At 51.9% G+C, this 18,268-nt stretch overlaps 9 protein-coding genes across 9 annotated transcripts in view; 5 read left to right on the forward strand and 4 right to left on the reverse strand.

Moving 5' to 3' along the window:
* The window catches only part of Z517_07063 (uncharacterized protein), a gene marked incomplete at both ends in the record, with an annotated part of 3,105 nt that extends 1,345 nt beyond the window's left edge, over nt 1–1,760 (forward strand). Inside the window, 6 exons of the mRNA XM_013428801.1 lie at nt 35–242; nt 296–582; nt 639–1,004; nt 1,057–1,188; nt 1,261–1,369; nt 1,435–1,760. Of these exons, the coding sequence (XP_013284255.1) occupies nt 35–242; nt 296–582; nt 639–1,004; nt 1,057–1,188; nt 1,261–1,369; nt 1,435–1,760 (1,428 nt within the window). The remainder of the gene's footprint in view (nt 1–34; nt 243–295; nt 583–638; nt 1,005–1,056; nt 1,189–1,260; nt 1,370–1,434) is intronic.
* A 657-nt stretch (nt 1,761–2,417) lies between these two features.
* On the reverse strand, nt 2,418–4,872 carry Z517_07064 (uncharacterized protein; the record flags this gene model as incomplete). The annotated part of the gene is made up of 2 exons (XM_013428802.1): nt 2,418–4,574; nt 4,636–4,872. 2 exons carry the CDS (start codon nt 4,870–4,872, stop codon nt 2,418–2,420), a joined length of 2,394 nt encoding a protein of 797 aa, XP_013284256.1.
* A 607-nt stretch (nt 4,873–5,479) lies between these two features.
* Nucleotides 5,480–6,378, reverse strand: Z517_07065 (uncharacterized protein; the record flags this gene model as incomplete). Its single annotated transcript, XM_013428803.1, has 2 exons — nt 5,480–6,232; nt 6,283–6,378. 2 exons carry the CDS (start codon nt 6,376–6,378, stop codon nt 5,480–5,482), a joined length of 849 nt encoding a protein of 282 aa, XP_013284257.1.
* Nucleotides 6,379–7,313: 935 nt separating this feature from the next.
* On the forward strand, nt 7,314–8,306 carry Z517_07066 (uncharacterized protein; the record flags this gene model as incomplete). Its single annotated transcript, XM_013428804.1, has 3 exons — nt 7,314–7,316; nt 7,375–7,932; nt 7,983–8,306. 3 exons carry the CDS (start codon nt 7,314–7,316, stop codon nt 8,304–8,306), a joined length of 885 nt encoding a protein of 294 aa, XP_013284258.1.
* A 219-nt stretch (nt 8,307–8,525) lies between these two features.
* Nucleotides 8,526–9,212, reverse strand: Z517_07067 (6,7-dimethyl-8-ribityllumazine synthase; the record flags this gene model as incomplete). Its single annotated transcript, XM_013428805.1, has 1 exon — nt 8,526–9,212. The coding sequence occupies one exon, from the start codon at nt 9,210–9,212 to the stop codon at nt 8,526–8,528; it is 687 nt and encodes a 228-aa protein (XP_013284259.1).
* Nucleotides 9,213–9,745: 533 nt separating this feature from the next.
* Nucleotides 9,746–10,222, forward strand: Z517_07068 (uncharacterized protein; the record flags this gene model as incomplete). Its single annotated transcript, XM_013428806.1, has 2 exons — nt 9,746–9,857; nt 9,921–10,222. 2 exons carry the CDS (start codon nt 9,746–9,748, stop codon nt 10,220–10,222), a joined length of 414 nt encoding a protein of 137 aa, XP_013284260.1.
* A 3,016-nt stretch (nt 10,223–13,238) lies between these two features.
* On the forward strand, nt 13,239–14,986 carry Z517_07069 (uncharacterized protein; the record flags this gene model as incomplete). Its single annotated transcript, XM_013428807.1, has 2 exons — nt 13,239–13,420; nt 13,468–14,986. The coding sequence occupies 2 exons, from the start codon at nt 13,239–13,241 to the stop codon at nt 14,984–14,986; spliced, it is 1,701 nt and encodes a 566-aa protein (XP_013284261.1).
* Nucleotides 14,987–15,011: 25 nt separating this feature from the next.
* Z517_07070 (uncharacterized protein) lies at nt 15,012–16,247 on the reverse strand (the record flags this gene model as incomplete). Its single annotated transcript, XM_013428808.1, has 4 exons — nt 15,012–15,731; nt 15,791–15,958; nt 16,018–16,178; nt 16,229–16,247. 4 exons carry the CDS (start codon nt 16,245–16,247, stop codon nt 15,012–15,014), a joined length of 1,068 nt encoding a protein of 355 aa, XP_013284262.1.
* Nucleotides 16,248–16,746: 499 nt separating this feature from the next.
* Z517_07071 (uncharacterized protein) lies at nt 16,747–17,712 on the forward strand (the record flags this gene model as incomplete). The annotated part of the gene is made up of 1 exon (XM_013428809.1): nt 16,747–17,712. The coding sequence occupies one exon, from the start codon at nt 16,747–16,749 to the stop codon at nt 17,710–17,712; it is 966 nt and encodes a 321-aa protein (XP_013284263.1).
* Between the last annotated feature and the right edge of the window lie 556 nt (nt 17,713–18,268).

Consider the following 18,268-nt stretch of genomic DNA (forward strand, 5'->3'; position numbering starts at 1 on the left):
CCAGAATGAACACAACCAGAATGAACACAACCAGAATGAACACAACCAGAATGAACACAACAAGGTTGTCAACTTTTTCCGGCGCATTCTTGACTTAGTGCGCTTAAAATCTTCAGCCTCTGATGGAAAAAATACTGGATCGGATATCGCCCCGTCTCCTTCGACTGGCAAAGCAGATATGGACAGTCGAGATTTTCGAATGTGCATGGTAGACCAACTATGGCTTTGGATCATTGACGACAGTGCGTATTGTCTACATTATGTTTGTGATGCAGTATCTGATTATACCCTCCAGAAACTATTATCACCTGCTTTCCAGACCGATGGGGCCAAAATCCAGAGGTAGGCGAAAGGGTAGAATCTGCGACAGGAAATGGTGAGGACCGCTTGATTCACAGAATAAGCAAGCACGTCAGCGAAGACATAAGACCGCAAACTCGAACCGTATATGAAATGGCAGCTTTGATAACGTCGTTTTGTACGGATTTCGTGGATCAATGCAAGGTCAAGGCTGATGGTGGAACGGCTTCGAGCCCATCTGAGTCCTTCCTCCATGTATTTGCAGACTCGATTGGTGTTGTGGTGAGTTTCTCGACTGAGACGGAAGTCTTTCAAGGTATGCTGACACCTTTCTTCAGATGGACAAAGAGGTTCAATTTTTTGAAGATTTCAAGAGGGGCATTGCCGCTCGGCACAAGAATACGCAAACAAACCACGACAGTCATTCCTCCAATCTGGAACTTCGGCTGGAGAAAGAAATTGCGCTTCTCGAAGAGATCAAAGATATACGTGACGAGCTAAACATTCTTCGGAGCATTTGTACTGATCAAGATGTTGTGCTGAAGACACTCTCCAAATTAGCCACTAGGAGAAAATATTCTAAGGCAAAGGGGGTTGTCGCGAATGACCATATACTCGACTATTACCGACAACGGAGCAACATCGAGACGCGAATTGCGCGGATCGAAAAGATGCAACGAGATATTCGGACGGCATACGACGCTGTGAGGCACTTCTGCTCGTCGTCTGGTGATAGACAGCCACTAATACAAGCAGATGAATCATCTACTGGATCTCAAGCAGAAGGATGCAAACATCCTCGAAGCTGTCGAAGCACGCAAGCAAGCAGAGGCGACGACCAAACAGGGTAGAACAATCATGGTTTTCACCATCGTCACCATTATATTCGTGAGGCATTCCATCACCTGGCACCCGGTCTCCAAGTATATACCCAGGTAACTAACCCAGTGGTGTTTCCAGCTCCCCATGTCATTTTTGGCGTCTATATACGCATTGAATGTTCAATCATTCCCGCATGACCAAAGTGACAATGTCAGCTATCCATCGGAATGGATATTTTCGAGGATATGTATGTCTTTCTCCCTGGGTGTCGAAAAGTTTGTGGTATTGTGAAATTCTGACCCTTTGGAACAGTTGGGACAACCGCTGCTCTCGCTGTTCCATTGATTATCATGGCATTTAAAATCAATGAAGTCCTGGATTATTTTGAGAAGCAAAGTCGAAAGAGAGCGGCCAACAACCACAACAACCACAACAACCACAAGAACAGCCAGGGCAACAGCAAGGAAGTCAAGCAACAGGTCCAGGCCGCAGAGAAACAAACCAATTCACACGGCCGATATTTTCCTGTCGACAAAGTTTTTGGACGCAGGCTGGTGGCTCGTGAACCGGACACGGAACAAGGGTTGGGGAACGGCGGCGAGGGAGTTTCCACGGAAGGGGGCAAGAAGTCTGGTTGAGCAAGTCGGTTGAACCCAGGATGGCATCACGCTGTCCCAAGAGGACCTCGTTTGGCAGGGCGAGACGAGGGAGAGAGTCTGTAAGTGATAGTATACTAGTATAGGCGCAGGGGAGGGTGGACCCATATAGACTACCTCCTGACCACCCAAGTACTGTACGTAGCACATAGTAAGTACCAAGTCCTGTGAGTACGTGGGTAGGAACCCTCAGAAATAAGGACCACTGAGTGACATGTTAGCTGGTTGGTGGGCCAATTCATTATATGCCGTTGTTCACGAGTGACTCCTCATACCTATATGCTACTTTTTACTTGATCCTGCTTTCTTCTTTTCTTTCCTTTCTCTCTCTTCTTCTTTCCTTTCATTCTTCTCAATAACTCCCGCCTGACCGCCAGCCTGCCTACCAGCCAGGCTGGCTATACGCCATCATGATCGAAAAAATTACGTGAGATGTCAAAACCCATGGTAAGAATAATTACTTCCTTTGCCCTTGCCCTTGCCCTAGCCCATGCTCGCTGTTCGCTGCTCGCTCCCCATTCAAAAAGACAAAGATTCGTCGAGTCGAGTCGACCACAAGTACTTATCCCAAACAAACGCCTCGCTTCGCCTCTCCCCTCCCCCCTTTCGGTCGTAGGTGACAAAACAAACAAAATGCCGTCACCTCATGTATCGCGCGCTCAGATTCGCAAAGGCGTCGGGACTGTGTCTTCCTGCTTCCAGGTTGTTGATGCTCATGCTCTCGGCGCTGGCGTGTCGCGCCGCGATGCCCTGTTGTGGTCTCTGTCCTCCTCGTCCTCCTGTGCCTCCCATCCCGGCACCCATGCCGCCGGGCATGGTCATCGCCTGCCCGTAGGACTGCTGCTGCGCAAAACCTTGTAAACTTTGTTCGGGAGTCTGGGTTTGAGCCTGGACCTGGACCTGCCCCTGGTGAGGAGATCCGAATGGATTGGCACCGGCACCGGCACCTCCAAAAGGATTGAAAGCCCCGTTCGTATTGACGGTGTTCAGATTGGCGTTGGTCACGTTGGTCATGAATGGATTTCGGTTCCCGCTTCCGCCGGCGGAATGCATGTTCGACAGCGAAACGGGCATTGTTGCGCTACGTTTCGCGGGCGAGAGATGGTTGTTGCCGAAAATATCGCCCGAGGGGCTATATGAGACCGGCTGTTGAGGCTGTTGTTGCGGCTGTTGCTGTTCAGATGCAGGTTCTGGGATCGATGCAAGTGGCTGGAGAGCGAGTTGAGGGTAGTTGTAAAGAGCCAAGATGGAACTCTTGTCGTAGCGGCCTGTTTGTTGGGGCATCATAGGCTGCTGGTTCTGCTGAGAGAATTGCGGCTGTGAATATGATGGCTGTTGCTGAACTTGAGGCGGTGACATTGGCATCGATTGCGACTGTGTCTGTTGCTGAGGTTGTATTTGCTGTTGAGTGTACTGGAAATTGGCAAAAGGAGATTGGGTTTGGGGTATTTGAGAGTTCATCGCTTGAGAATACTGCTGCTGCTGCTGCTGCTGCTGCTGCTGCTGCTGCTGCTGCTGTATGCCCTGTTGCTGGAAAGGGTTGTTCGGCTGGGGTTGATTCTGAGGGGCTGTCCCGAATAGGTCTTGGGGTTGCTGCAGCTGCGGTTGTTGTACTGGTCGAGGGGGCGAAGCTTGAGAGGGCGGTATTCCGAAGGGATTGAAACTTGCTGGGAGCGAGCTTTGTCGTTGTTGCACTTGTGCCGATTGCCCAGGTGACTGTACGTTCAAGAAAGGGTTTGATGAAGGAGATGAAGGTACCTGGGAAAGGAACGGGTTGTTCCCCGTCGACTGAGCCGACACTGGGGTAGGTTGGAAGAACGGATTGCTCGTGACAGGAATCGCTGCGGGTGACGCCACATATCCTTGCTGGAATTGCGTCGACGTGACCGGAGGTGTCATTGAATACTGAAACCGAGGGTCCTGTAAAGGAGGCGGCTGGCTCGGATATCCCCCGGTGCTGTGAGGGAACAAGGGCTGAGAAACTTGCATGGACTGAAAGGATTGTTCGAGTCCCGTCTGGGACGGGCTGCGATTAGGCTGAGCATAGGGGTTGTTGCTGTTGTAGCTTGTTCCGCTGGTCGGAGTCGAGGGCTCTTGGGGCTTTGCCAATGACAGACCAACAGTCTGTTGGTTGTTCATGGATGTAAATGGGTTGTACGACGGCTCTTGAGGTTTGGGTGTAGGCTCTTGACTCGCAGTAGGTGTAGGTCCCTGCCTCCTGGAGGAAGCAGTATTTCCATTCTCACTCGGCCCAAGTTGGACCAAGGCTTCAATTGTCCTTTCCACATTTCCATTCAACCGTCGCAGCAAATTCGTGTTGCGGTCCGTGTTGCTGAAGCCCATGTCTCGCAATGTCGCCAACTTCGTTTGTAACTCGGCATCTGTCATCTCAAAGCGCGCATCGTCCATTCGTGAATCATAATCGCCAGTGGGAATGCGGAACGTGCTATCTACCCGGGGCTCTTTCTGGTGTTTCTTCTTATCGTGCTTCGAAAGGCTATACGCGGAAGACGAGGCTCGAAGACCAAATCCAAAGAATTTGCCCTTCTTGGGAGGTAGAGGGGGCGGAGGAGAATCGAGATCTCCTCCCTGGGGCCTGGAATCCCTGGACGGAGGATTGTCGTCGCGCTGAGGAGGTTCGGGTCTGCCGTCCGAGAGACTCTTTTCCTGGTATTTCTTGCGGATGAATCTTTCCATGGCCGAGTCGACCTCGTCGACATCAAAGGGCATGTCGGGCATCTTGTTCTTGGGATTGTAGATCTTGTTGACCGCGGTGTTGCCGTTGCGCCTCATGTTCTGTGTGCAGGTGTCAGTCAGTGGGTACGTGCGCTGAGGAGGAACGGGTGATTCTACCCACCTCAACCTGCTCCGTTGACCAGGTGTCCATGCTCAGAGACTTGACCTTGGAGATATGAGTGCCCAGTTTACGGTGTAGAGAGGCACATCGCATGCAGAGGAAGACACCCAGATTCCAGCTCGCCCACGCCGGGTTCTTCGCACCACAATCGGCGCATTGTGAATTCCCGGCGACGGAGAGCAACTCGTGAAGCTCCCGCTCATTCCGCGCCTGGGTTCTCTTGCTCATTGATGCCATTTGCGAGGAGGGCGGCTGGTATTCGATAGGGTCGACGTGAAAACTGAATCGAGCCGGACTTCACGACATGCGGAGCGTAGCGAGATTGACGTGGGAGTTTTTGCGAAATGACAAGCTCGAGGTTGAGCGACTCGATTGATTCCAGACACTTCAACTCATTGCCGCGACATTGCTGCGACTTGATACGGCGTCGATCCTTTAGGTCGTCTCACAGAACGATTACCAATGTCTCTGCGGCACTTCAGTAGTACATATGAACTGAGCTATGCTTTGTTCGTGCCTCTACCCTTGCCGCAATTACATAACTGGCTGCGGTCCTAACAACCCCTTCCAGGAAAATGGTCCAGCGAATAGATCTCTAGAAGTGGATTTTCCACGCTTCCCGCCTCCCGCCTCCCAAGCGACAACTTAGGCACTTGATGACTGAATGATAATTCTCCAAATCATGTTCGTGTGTTTATGTGCATCTTCCATTGAACAAAGGAGGGAGGTCGATCACTATCTACAATCCAATCTATGCAACCATGAGATCAAAAACATCAACGCCAACGTCATGCCGCCACCTCCAACTGATGCATCCTTATCAAGTCACATCTGCATCAAGATCTCAAGACATCTCTGCATCCCCATCGCCGCGTCTAGCAACGGAATAATCAATCCCATACCCATACATCTGTTGGAGCATGCCGTATTGATGTTCCATCGGCTCATCGTCGGACAAATGCCACCACTCTCTGCTGTTGTACGCTGGGTCCTTTGATTGTTTGTAGTTATCCTCCTTCATCATCATGGGCCCAAGTTCTGTGGAAGCTGTAACTCCGTGTATGTTTGGCTGTGCCTCGTAGCCATGCAGAATGTACGGCTCGGCAGTGTGCTTGAGGTCACCCGTGGGGAGAGCACACAAATTCTTCAGTTTCTCTTGTTCCACCAACTGCAATCGATACTTGGCCGCTTGTTCTTCTCTTTCCATGCTTGTCTGTGGCCAATTCGCCAAATTATCAGGGTGCATCTGGTTGCCATACGTTGGAGGCGCGATTTGCCAAAGCTCTATCAACCTCAGCCTCTGTTCAGGCTCCGCATTCTTGAACAACTGCAACTGAGATGGGAACAACACCGAGGCATTGATGCCAGACTGTTCAAGGACCGTTGAAATTGGAAGATCATGTGGTGCCTGGTGTGCTGAATGGTGATAGTGTTGTGTGATATACGTGATCGGTGTCGACTGCGGGACGACTTGAGGCGTCGGGGGCATCGACATGTCGGATGGAGGCTGGAGGGAACCGAGATGCAGATTGCGTGTCATCATGTGGATTAGGTCGTCCTGCATCTTGATATCGCTCTCGGAGGCCGATAGTCCGCACTAGGGCAAAGAATCAGAAGGTCATGAACAGGGATTGGAATCGGACAAACCTGTCTGCAATGAGGATTCTCTTCAAACGCCGCCAGATTGTTCGAGAGGTCTGTCTCGTAGCCACAATGCTGGCATCTGTGAAAAGCCGACGCCATAATCTGATGACTTCAGATTTGAGAACAACACCAGCGGTTAGAGATCCTTGTGTCTGCAAAACGAGAACCAGGCAGGGAAGAGGAAGCAAAAATTCTGGGATTTAGGCTTCAAATTCGTATTGTACTAACTAACACACAAGTCTGCTATAGAAGCTCCAGGGAGTCCAGCGAGGAGGTCCGGTTTCCGAATCCGGGGTAACTTGTGAGCGGGTCGATGATCCAGAATCCAGAACAAAGAGCAACCTAGGATCCAGATGTCCAGTCCAAAGGGAATTGAGTGGTCCGGTCCGGAAGAAGCCTGGATTCAAGGAGCTGTTGATCTGTTTGTGAAGAGATATGAAGTCAAAGGGGAGAGGACGAGGTCAAGGGGAGGAGAAGAGCGGGGTAAGGAGGATTTTGCAAAGTGCGTTTTGCGAGAACTGTCGGTTTACAGACAGCGGCAACTCAGCTCAACATCAAAGCGTGAGGGCCGCCAAGTGGAGAGAGGAATCTGAGATGAGAATTTGAGGATTTGGAGCTGGGAAGAAGTTGTAGACAGAGAAGTAGCTGGAGTTGAACAAGGTGGAAAGCGAGTTGAAAGGGGGAGACATCATCACACACATGACCAAGTCGGAAGGTGCTGATGACACGTAGCGCCCGTCGCTGCTGCCCAAACTCCAAACTCATCAAACACGCCAAAATCTCCCGATGCGCGCCTTGGCAGGACTAGTCTACTTTGGGCTTCATGCTATGCGTCTGCAATGGCGCGGCTCTGGGGAGCCTGCATCGCATTCAATGAAGTCTAGCCTTGACAGAAGTTCTCACTGTACCGAGTACAATCAACCTTTCGATATCTCCAAGACCAAGCGAAATCTTGACGGGACCTCTTTACTTCGAGACCTGTATTGAGCCACACTACTGCAAAACACTGAATCGTCTCAAGCTATCCCGCCGCAATGGTATGTCACTTATAGTCCCATCGAGGTCTAGCAAAAATACTAATTGTGTGGTATCCAGACGTCGATAGGTACAGGCTACGATCTTTCCAACTCTGTCTTCTCGCCGGATGGCCGAAATTTCCAGGTCGAATACGCCGTCAAAGCAGTGGAAAACGGTGGGACGTGTATCGGAATTCGGACGAAGCATGGTGTCGTTCTGGCCTGCGAGAAGATCATAACCTCGAAGCTCCTGAAGCCCGGCTCCAACAAGAGAATATCCACGGTCGACCGCAACGCAGGAATTGTGACTTCGGGATTACTCCCAGACGGTCGTCACCTCATCAGCAGAGCAAGAGACGAGGCCAGTAGTTGGAGAGAAACATACAAAGCCCCCATTCCCATACATGCTTTAGCGTCAAGAGTAGGGGGCTATGTGCAGGCATACACATTGTACTCCAGCGTACGGCCCTTTGGTGTGACGGCCATTTTGGGAGGCTGGGATTCTGAAGCGGAACACGGAGTAGACGGTCAAGTCGGATTAGGTCCGGCGTCGGGTGCAGGTGGCAAGTCCGAAGGTGAAGCTGTCAAACGAGGTGGTCCAGGGCTTTACATGATTGAGCCAAGCGGGCTCTACTGGGTATGTCAAAAGAATGATCACGAATGACAGTGCTGACGGCAATCTCTTAGGGCTACTATGGTGCCGCAACTGGCAAGGGACGGCAAGCTGCCAAAGCTGAGCTGGAAAAGCTTGACCTAGGCTCACCCACCTGTGACATTACTCTGAAGGAAGCCGTCATGGAAGCTGCTAGGATCATTTACGTTGCACATGAAGACTCGAAAGACAAGGAATTTGAACTCGAGATGACATGGATCTCGAGCCTCGACGGTCCAACGAAAGGCCGACATGAGCAAGTTCCACAAGAGATACTCGAAGAGGCCGAGAAGGCAGCTAAGAAGAGCTTGGAGGGAGATGATGAGGACGACGAGGAAGAGGATGCCATGCAGGAGTGATTGTTTTCGCTTTTCCAGCACTGTAGCATTACCGCGGCGTTGGAGATGGTCGATGGGGACTCCAGTCGAAAAAAGGAGGCAGAAACCACCATCGGCGGGACATCTAGTTTTGTGGCTTTCCACGTCTCTCTCTCGAACAGCAAGGCTTGACACCAGAGAGTCTTCTCGGCTTGTGGTGCCTCTAGAAACCAAAACAAGTACCGGGCAGTTCTGCCTAGGTCACGTTCCAGCAACCTTTCCTTCCCCCCATCCCTTTCTCTTCACTCCAAGTTCGACGGCTGCATTGCCCCAGTCTTCCCCGTGGTTATGTCCCTTAGCCTCCTTGCCGGTGCCTCCTTCGAGACCAGCTCGGGCCAGGCCCTGGCCTTCATTGAGCACTGTAAGGAGACCAAAGATCACCGGGATACCGGTGTCCAATTGGACTCTCATGAGGCCATGGCTCACAGCATCGGCAATGTATTCAAAGTGCATGGTCTCGCCTTTGATGAGCACACCGATGGCTATGATGGCATCAAAGGTATGCCTCGATCCTTTCACACCTTTCTTTTCTGGCTCCGGCGGCCCTGGTTGTAGACTTCCCTGCAGATCTGTCGTCGAGTTACTGCCTCCCAGAAGATCTCCGATTCCACTCGTGAGACTGCCCAGGCCACCTGCAACTGCGCTCGCTGTGCTCTGTATTTGGGAGGCCGCATAGACTCGTTGGACTGCGAGGGGAAGTTCGTACGATCCGGGGACCGTTTCAATGACGATGTTCTCCTCTTTCACCCCTTGAGCCAGCATGGCTTTCTTTGCACCGTTGACCAAGGCTTCGATGATGGTAGTGTTCCAGCGAGCATGGACTATTGCAATTCGCAGGCCGGAGCCATCGTGTTTCTGAGGAGCACCTGGCCCCTTGAGAGATGCCATTGTTACTTTTTTTTTCTCTGCTTCAGAAGTGCGGTTACGTCGTCGTCTTGACCTGAGGTCTAGAATAAGTGCGTGATGGTGACAGATGAGTGCCAATGTGGGGGAGAACTGCAGGCGACGCACCCGCTTCGGGCCAGAAAATTATGCCGCCCTATGCTCACCCTCGTCTCGCGCGAGTTGGGGGTCCGCCAGGGCTGAGCCCGCATGACGCCAACCCGTGCCTCACCCATGGGTCGGCCGCCCTGGGCTCGTCTAATACAGTACTGTATAGCCTTGGGCCGCCCCGGCTTCCGGGCTTTTCCCCTATAACCCTGGGCTGCAGGACCTTTTGCCGACAACTAGAAGCTCTATACTAAGGTGGAACCGATGATTTTACCTCCTACGGATGTCCATTTACTGTTATCGGCGCTAGTGTACTCGGTATATATACTGCGCAGGCCTGTCCTCTGACCAGCCTCGCAAACTTGTCTCTGCCTGCCAGCTTTCTTGAGCCATACAGCTTTCCTATAAGTGACGAGTCCCAGCCTCCCATCATGGGTAACTTTACATTATCCAGCTACGCAGGCGTGGGACAAGCAAACCTGAAGAATTTATCCGTCAGCCAGACTGCCCGCATCGGCAACCGGCTCGAAATCTCTGGACAAGGTACGCTGCAGATGGTCATTGCGCGATGGTGCCAAGCAGCTGATCGTAGCTTCACTGTAACAGGAGGCTGGGATCCAAGAACGGGCGTTGTCATTGAAGAACTGGGAGCTCAAATCGACAAGGCGTTCGAAAACGTTGATCTGGCTCTGAGGGATGCGGGAGGTGCTGGATGGAGTCAGGTTTATCGAGTGAGATCTTACCACCTTCCACTGGGTAAAGATGCCATGGATCATATGGTCCGGAATTTTCGATATTGGATGCCAAATCATCAACCTCTTTGGACTTGTGTTGGTATCTCCCAACTAGGTGAGGAGGGTATGCAGGTTGAGATTGAGGTGGCTGCGCTCGATGAGCCAAAGGCATGAGACAGGGCCCATGTAATCACAACCAGGGGATCCCAGGCCAACAGTATCTATTTGCCGTTGATAATCACATCAATCAAAGTGTTCTAGCCATGGTGATGAATGACCGCTGAGTGTGGAGGTGCTACGCGGCAAAGTAGTCTCTTCTGTAGTAGTCTGATATGTTATTTACCTACAGTTGATTACTAACGCCGAGTGTAGAGGCTTATTTTGACAGCCTGGCAACGAATCCTGGAAGCGCGGCAAAGAAGCCGATTCTGATGCAGGGCAGCTTTTTAGAGGAACAATTGAGGTAGTCTAGCATCACCGAACCGGAATTGGCCCACGTGGCAAGGTGTGGCGTACGCCTTGTCAAAGACGAGTGTCAGCAGTCGAACTGGCGCCTACATTACCGCATTCGGATGGACGCAGTGGCACTCGTTAGATAGAATTGTTACAGCACTCAGTCAGTACAGGGACTTCGGATGGCCAGACCTGATTGACACAGTCAAGGTACACTTGCCAAACAGAGTTCCCAGATCCGATGCTTGGTTAGGATGCTTCTTCCTACATCTCGGTTGCGAAACGTCTACGACAAAAGTGTCTGAGAGTCAAAGGCCCCAAGTGCCCCATCACTCCGAGAGGGCATGCTCGCTGTTTGTTGTTAATGAACTCAATACATCAACTCAGTATGATTGCCCTCTTGAAGATATCCACTAACTCCGAGAGTGTCTCTTTTCTTCCCGTGCTTGCTTGCCACTGCCGACATGGCAGTGGACATAGACGTAATCATTATCGGTGGTGGCTTTTCTGGAATTGGCTTCGCTATACAATTGCAGGGGAAATTTCCGAAAGCCTCTTTTGAAATGCATGAGAAGGAACGGAAACTTGCAGGCACTTGACTTGTAAATTCATATCCAGGTTGTGGATGTGATGTATGACATATCGGACCCAAGCACACATCTCTGAGATTGACCTTCTGATTTAGGTTCCCTCTCATTTCTACTCTTTTTCGTTTGCCCTGAATCCAGTCACGGAAGTTTGCACTGCAGCCGGAAATCGAAGACAACCTACAGGATGTCGCGGCGTGATATGCGATTCCTTCACGCACCCACTTTCAAACCACTGTCCGGAAGACTGTCTACGATGAAGCAACATCGACTTGGCTGGTCACAATACTCGATAGCCAGACAGGCCGGACTTTCGAAAGGAGATCACGCGTTGTCATTTCGGCCATCGGTGCCTTGTCCATCCCCAACGACTGCAACACCCAAGGCGCACAAAATTACACAGGGTCACTGTTTCACTCGGCCCATTGGGACCATTCGTTTGACTGGAAGGACAAAGAAGTAGTGGTTATCGGTACATGATGAACAACGCTCGGGAGCAATGGAAGGTCGTACTGATTATATGCTCCCAGGCAAATGGCTGCAATGCCACACAATTTGTCCCCATCGTGAGCCAGGGCCCAGGACGAGTCAAAAAGATCATTCAATTCAGCCACAAACCGCATTGATTCAGTCAACGACCAAGCCCAGAGTATGGAGCAGTATTCCGGGCGGTCATGCGATAAATTCCCTTTGCAAGGCGCCTCTGCCGTTTTTGGCTTTATTGTACCCTGGAACGCGACTTCTATGGGTTTGAGATCAACGCCGGAAAAAGAATCAGAGATTCCCTGAAATGCACGCAAATTGCTTACATCAAGCGAACTGCCCCTGTCAAATATCATGATGTGCTGATTCCCAGGACTGAGATTGGCTGCAAACGTAAAGTCACAGACACTGATTATCTTGCTTGCTTGCACCAGGACAGTGTCGAGTTAGTGGCCACAGATACGATCCAGACAATCACAGAGACGGGCGTCAAAAGGCAGTCGGGCCGAGAAATCCATGCGGATGCGATCATTCTTGCCAATGGCCTCGAAAGAGAGCAGATCCTGCATCGTCTCGAGGTCTGTGGTCAGGGGGGAATCAGTCTGAACGAATACGTACGTGGCTTGCTGCAGCATATACTCCGTTCCCTGGTCTTGAAGCTGACCACCAAGCAGTGAAAACGACATTGTGCCTCTTATGGAAGCTGCGTATCGAGTTTCCCGAACTTCTTCATCATGATGGGGCCGAACACCGCAACGGGACACATCTCCGTCGTCTTCTCCACGGAATGTCAGATCAACTTTACCCTTCATCTTCTTCGTCCCGTGCTCAAGGAAGGGGCCGTGGCCACAGCCATCTCTGTCGTCCCCAACGCGGAAAAGAGAGATAACGCGTAGATCCAGTCAGCGGCTGCCAAACTTGGCTGGGCCATAGGGTGTACAAGTTGGGGTACGTTGATGCTGCCACGGGCCAAAATACCATGTTATATCCCGATTGGCAATTCAAATTCTGGCTCAGAAGTTGCTTCTTTCCGTGGTCGCATTTCAAGGTTCAACGCGCGGCCAAGAAACTGCAGGGAGCCAAGCTTGATTGAAAGACATTTTCGACGGAATGTTGCCTGTCGTGGCTTCGGCAGGTGCGACAACGGCAGTTGGCTAGTATGAAAGGCCACGCAGACATTCCCATGCACACCCGTCACATATGGGCTCAACCAGTGATGTATACTGAGTACTTGTTGCTGAACTAAAACTTCTCACGTGCTATGAGTGCTGGTAGATTATCGGTGAGCGCAACACTCTCGGCGAGACACCCGGCTCGCCGGAAGTGTCCCGCAGACCGGCGTCCTCGATGCCAAGCCGTATGGCTCCTGCCCACCCTGCCACTTCGCTCGGTTACATGGTCAAAATCTCACGTTTGAGAGACGCTGGTTGGCTGTGTGTATTGACAAGCTCAACTGTCCGCCTCGATGGGTCCAACAGGCGCCATCTTCAAGTTCGATAAGGGCGGCGGGCAATGTGGAGAAATTCGGGCTTGTCCAATGACCGATGATGGTTCTTACTTCTTTATCTTCTCCTGCTGTCTCTCCCCACGACGACTTTCCCTTTTCTCTCGTCGACCACGTCTGCACAGAGACATTTCCTCATGTTTCCTCCTCCTCGGATCCCAGCATGTCCACGTGGAGAGCCGTACGAACCAAAACAGGCTGTGTGACCTGTCGGAAGCGTCACAAGAAATGTGACGAGCAGAGACCATCCTGCAACAACTGTTCGAGGGCAGCCTTGATCTGTGGCGGCTATCATCAGATAAGCGTATGGCAGCCCGGCTACCTGCGCTCCCACAAGAAGCAGCGGTATTTTCGGAGCCCTGGTGACGATGCCAGCAGCTGACATTCATTAGGCCCGTCGCCACACTGCCCGTGACTGCCGAACCCCAAACAACGCATCATGTCGACTTAGCCTCTCGGAGCCCATCTAGCTACAGTCTGAGCGACGACGAGTCCCACGCAAGGACGCTTGAATGGTGCGCATCGCAATCCAGCGGGCCGAGCGATTCTGCCAACCGTCCTACTCCCCCGGCGCGACGTAGAAGGGGCACTGTAAGCTGGGAGAAGTCTCTCGACGATCAAGCTCACCGAGTAGAGTCGACCGATCTACAGTTCCCACAACCAAGAGCTGCGTCTGCTCTATACAAGGCAATACCCTGCTTGGCCGATGGTGTCAAAGACGAGCTGGAACAAGCGCTACTCTTGCACTATCTTCGATCGGTGCCCGAGTCGTTCTCCTCGGCCTTGTCCGCGGTCCCTTTTCGGTCTTTGCTGGCGCCATTTGCTCTGCGCGACAGAGGCCTGTTGTGCACCCTCTTGAGTATTTCGGCGCAACATTTACTCAAGCTTCACACCATATCGTCTCAGGCGCCTGCCGTCGCCGTCGAGAGCAAGTATTGGGCACTCAAAGGGGAATCTCTCCAGTGCCACTCGGAGAGGGTCAAGAATGTTTGCGCAGACATCTCAGCAGCATCTCCATCAGCCTCAACCCTATTGCCAACATTTGTGAGCACGCTGCTTTTGGTGCAGCTGGACAGTCTCGGACAAGGCAAAAGACAGCATTGGCGTTTACACCTCCTCGCCGCTGCCGAGATCGGACGTCGACTGTGCCAGTGTGAAGACGAACCGGCCCAGAGACAGGATGCAGCACTCGCCGACTTGGAAATGCACCGCTTTGCTCTGGAACTCTATCGCTACTACGACGTCCTGGCTTCCATCACCCTCAATGAGAACGTCTGTCCGCTTACCTCGGACACGTTCAGTCCCTCGAGACAGAACCTACGTCAGGGTCTCCTCTCGCAAGCAAATGCCGATCTCATCGTTCTCTTGAGCCGGATTATTGCACTCCATCAACGTACAAAACACTTGTTTGTAACAAAAGGCAACGAGGAGTCGCTCGCCTGTCTCAGTCCCATCGACTTTGCAGAAAGCCTGGAGTTGTCCGGCATTATCCAGAGTTGGGAGGCCTGTAATCCTTCGCGCGTAGAACGCCTGCTTGTGGACGCCTATCGCCAAGCTTGTTTCATTTGTCTCTACCTCACGGTGGACCCTTCCAAAGGTGAAGATGTCAAAGTCCAAAAGACACGAGATTATGGTCTCGAGTGTCTGGAGGCCATACTGCGTCACAACGAGGATCTGGAATGTTCACTGTTTGCTCCTTTCATGCTTGGTATTGTAACGCCACTCCCGTCACAGCAAGAATTCGTGCGAAGGTTTCTCAAATCTAAACTTTTTCATGGGGCCGACAATGCCCAGGAAACCTTGCGCTTTCTCCAAACTTGGTGGCGCGAAGAAATGTATCGCAAACAAAATTTCATGTGGGCCTGGGAAGCGAAACTGAATTCAGAGCAATGGTGCTTGGTGCTGTTTTGAAAAGTCCCGTCGAGGTGGACAATATTCACAGATCCGCCTCCAGGACGCAACGATATCGTGCTTTTCCCGAGGCCACCTTTTCCAGAGCCTTCCCGCAGTCCCTCATTGGCATGACCTCGACCCACGCCCTCATATCGATTTTGGCAGCCAGCGCCAGCATTCTCTCCATCTGTGTCTTACTCCCAATCATCGAACCGACTATGGTGAGATTCGAGCCGATCAATAGACCCGCTGGGATCCTCGGCAGTTTCGACTCGCTCAAGCCCAATATTACGAGCCTACCACCGACGTCCAGCAACTCGAGGTAGCTCTCCAGAGCAAAGTCATCGGCAAACGTCGTGGATATCAGAATGTCCAGGTTCTTTGCGTTGTCTTGGACCCACGTCTCAGACGCGCTGGTATTGATGAATTTGGAGACACCCATCTTCTCGCAATCTGCTCGCTTGTTCTCGCTATGCGAGATCGCTGTCACTGTAGCACCCATGGCCTGAGCAAATAAAATGGCAAAGTGACCGAGGCCACCGATCCCAATGACGCCGACTCGCTGGGCTGGACCGACTTTGGCCTGTTCCAAGGGAGCATACACCGTAAGACCGGCGCAGAGGAGAGGCGCCGCAGTGGTCAATTCGAGACCTTCGGGAATAACAAAGACAAAGTCTTCGTGGATACGTTTGTAATTTGCATACCCACCGTGCGAGATGGAACCGTCCGAGTATTTGGAGTTGTACGTCTCCACCAGGCTGGACTGTCGAAGCATTAGCCCTGGATGCCCATTGTTACGCGTTTGATGGCCTGTTTACGCACACAATAGTTTTCACGATCTGAATTGCACAATCGACATGTGCCACACGTGGAGGAGAGGACTCCGACACCAACGATCTGCCCCGGTCGGATTTTGGATACCTTCTCACCCACTCGTACCGCTTCGCCAACGATCTCGTGGCCGACAACGATGGGATACGCAGTTCCGGGCTGTCTCTAAGTCAGCAGGGGGACGTATAAGACTGGCCAACTCAAGGCGCTCCGCTCACCCAATTGTCGTTGCCCTCGTTTGCCTGGACAGTCAAAAGGTCGCTGCCACAAACGCCGCAGTAGCTGATCTTGACGTCGACATCGAAGGGACCGAACGGTGGTGGCTCTATGTCAAGAACCTTGGGTTTATCCCAGGTGGAAGCTGATTCCACGGCATACCCTTTTCGTTTTAAGCATGCGTCCTGTGATCCTTCGCTTTGAGGTGTTTACCTTTGAATTGTGCAGTCATGATATTGACGATGCCTGCCCGGATTGAGGAGCTTGAAATGTTGGACCAAGCGTAATTGATCAAGGGTTTGAAGAAGACGACGGTTCGCGTCACAGTGCGACTCTGTCAAATATCCATGTTGTTATGCGAGACCAGTGATTCTGCTGTCCGTCACTCTAGTCGGAGACCCACGGATGCGAATATCGCTATCTCCGCTTATTGGCCAGGCCCAACTCTGCAGGAACAAGCTGCCGAATTGGGCAAATTAGACGCTTATGCCGTGATAAGGGCAGAGAGGAGAATCGATTTCCACAACCACAGCAGGAATCTGCACCCCACTAATGTTATAGTTTGAGGGCAATTCCGAGCTCGGCTTTGCTAGGGGCAGCTCCGGATGCGGGTACGTGTACTAAAAGGAGCATGGAATCCAACTAGCAATGAACGATGAGCACAGAAGCTTGCTTTGCCTGCTTGATATCAATACCATTTCCTCGTCTACGGTGACACTCGGTCTCGCAACATGGCCACGACCACGATTACCCGAGCCGCCCAACAGCCGCCGCCTACGGTCGAGTATGACGATGTCACTATCCCCTACCAACGGTTGGTCGACGGTTACTCAAAGGAATGGCCACCTCGACAGCGTTTGCCGGTCCCAGAGTTCCAGGCGGACGCCAATCCTGATGATGTAGTCACGGCGTTGAAGAAGTCTGGCGGTGTCTTTGTCCGCAATGTTTTGACCCCAGAAGAAGTCCAGCAGATCGAGAGTGACTTACGTCCATCCCTGGAGGCGGACAAGCCGTGGGCTGCAAACGACGGGTTTTTCCCACCGACTACCCGTCGAGCCTTTGGTCTCGTGGGCAAGTCCCGCCTGTTTGCGGAAAAGGTGGTCAATCATCCCGTCTATCAGGCTGTTTGTGACCAATTCCTCACGACAAAGGCTTACAAATGGCACGGTAACCGATCAGAGGTCAACATTTCGAGACCCCAGCTAAACAATACCATTGCTTTCTCTGTGCGACCGGGCGGCAGCAATCAGCCCCTGCACCGAGATGACGACATCCACTATGCGAGCCGTGAGCGGGTGGACGAGTATCCCAAAGCCACCAACTCTCGCGAGCTCGGCATCGGTTTCTTTGTTGCGGGCAAAAAGTCGACAAAGGCCAACGGCGCGACCAGATTCATCCCTGGAAGCCATCTCGAAGCGACAGAACAACCGCCCCAGGAAGAGTTCGTCGCGTACGCCGAGCTCAGCCCCGGCGATGGGTTCATCATGCTTTCCAGTTGTTATCACGGCGGCAGTGCCAACACGACCAACGACGAAGAGAGACTCCTCTTCAGCTGCTTCATGACCAGAGGCTATTTGAGGTACGATATCTGCAGTCCTTTATTCACGATAGCAGTCTACTCACATCCGTGTCCAGGCAAGAAGAGTAAGTTCAACGACGAACGCATCCGGGCGAACATCTGTGAAATTGAGAACTAACCGAGTTTGTATTTGCTACGGACAGAAATCAATACTTGGTGAGTTGTACTTGGCCATCGGATTTCTACTATGTTCGCAAACTAACATGCTAGACTAGGCGGTTCCCTTGGAAGTTGCCAAAACTCTACCCCTCGAGATCCAACGAATTCTCGGGTATTTCGTAAGGTTAGTAGCTGCTCTCAGACCCTCATCGTGGCTGGTTGATTCTTTTACTCACGTTGTTTGTAGCGACGTAAGGACTCTGAACCGACTGAACCCCTCCTCTCGATGTCTCTCTAATTCACACTGTGGCAGCCAATGCTTGGGTGGGTGGATTTCAAGGATCCACGAATCGTCCTTGACCCAAACGCACCTGACGTGGGAGGACTGTAGAACGCTAGAAGGGAAGGCGTGCCGTTGACTAATTTGGGGGAAAATCCTTCGTGGTGAATTATTGTTGCCCCTTGTTGTCCGCGCCTATCTCGAAAGATCGTGGCCTCATGGCCAACAACAAATGGTCATTCAGGCCTAAAGTTATGTCATGATCATGACTGATATGCTGTCGACCGTACGTGCC

This window comes from Fonsecaea pedrosoi (assembly GCF_000835455.1).
Source record: "Fonsecaea pedrosoi CBS 271.37 unplaced genomic scaffold supercont1.4, whole genome shotgun sequence".
Lineage (NCBI taxonomy): Eukaryota > Fungi > Ascomycota > Eurotiomycetes > Chaetothyriales > Herpotrichiellaceae > Fonsecaea > Fonsecaea pedrosoi.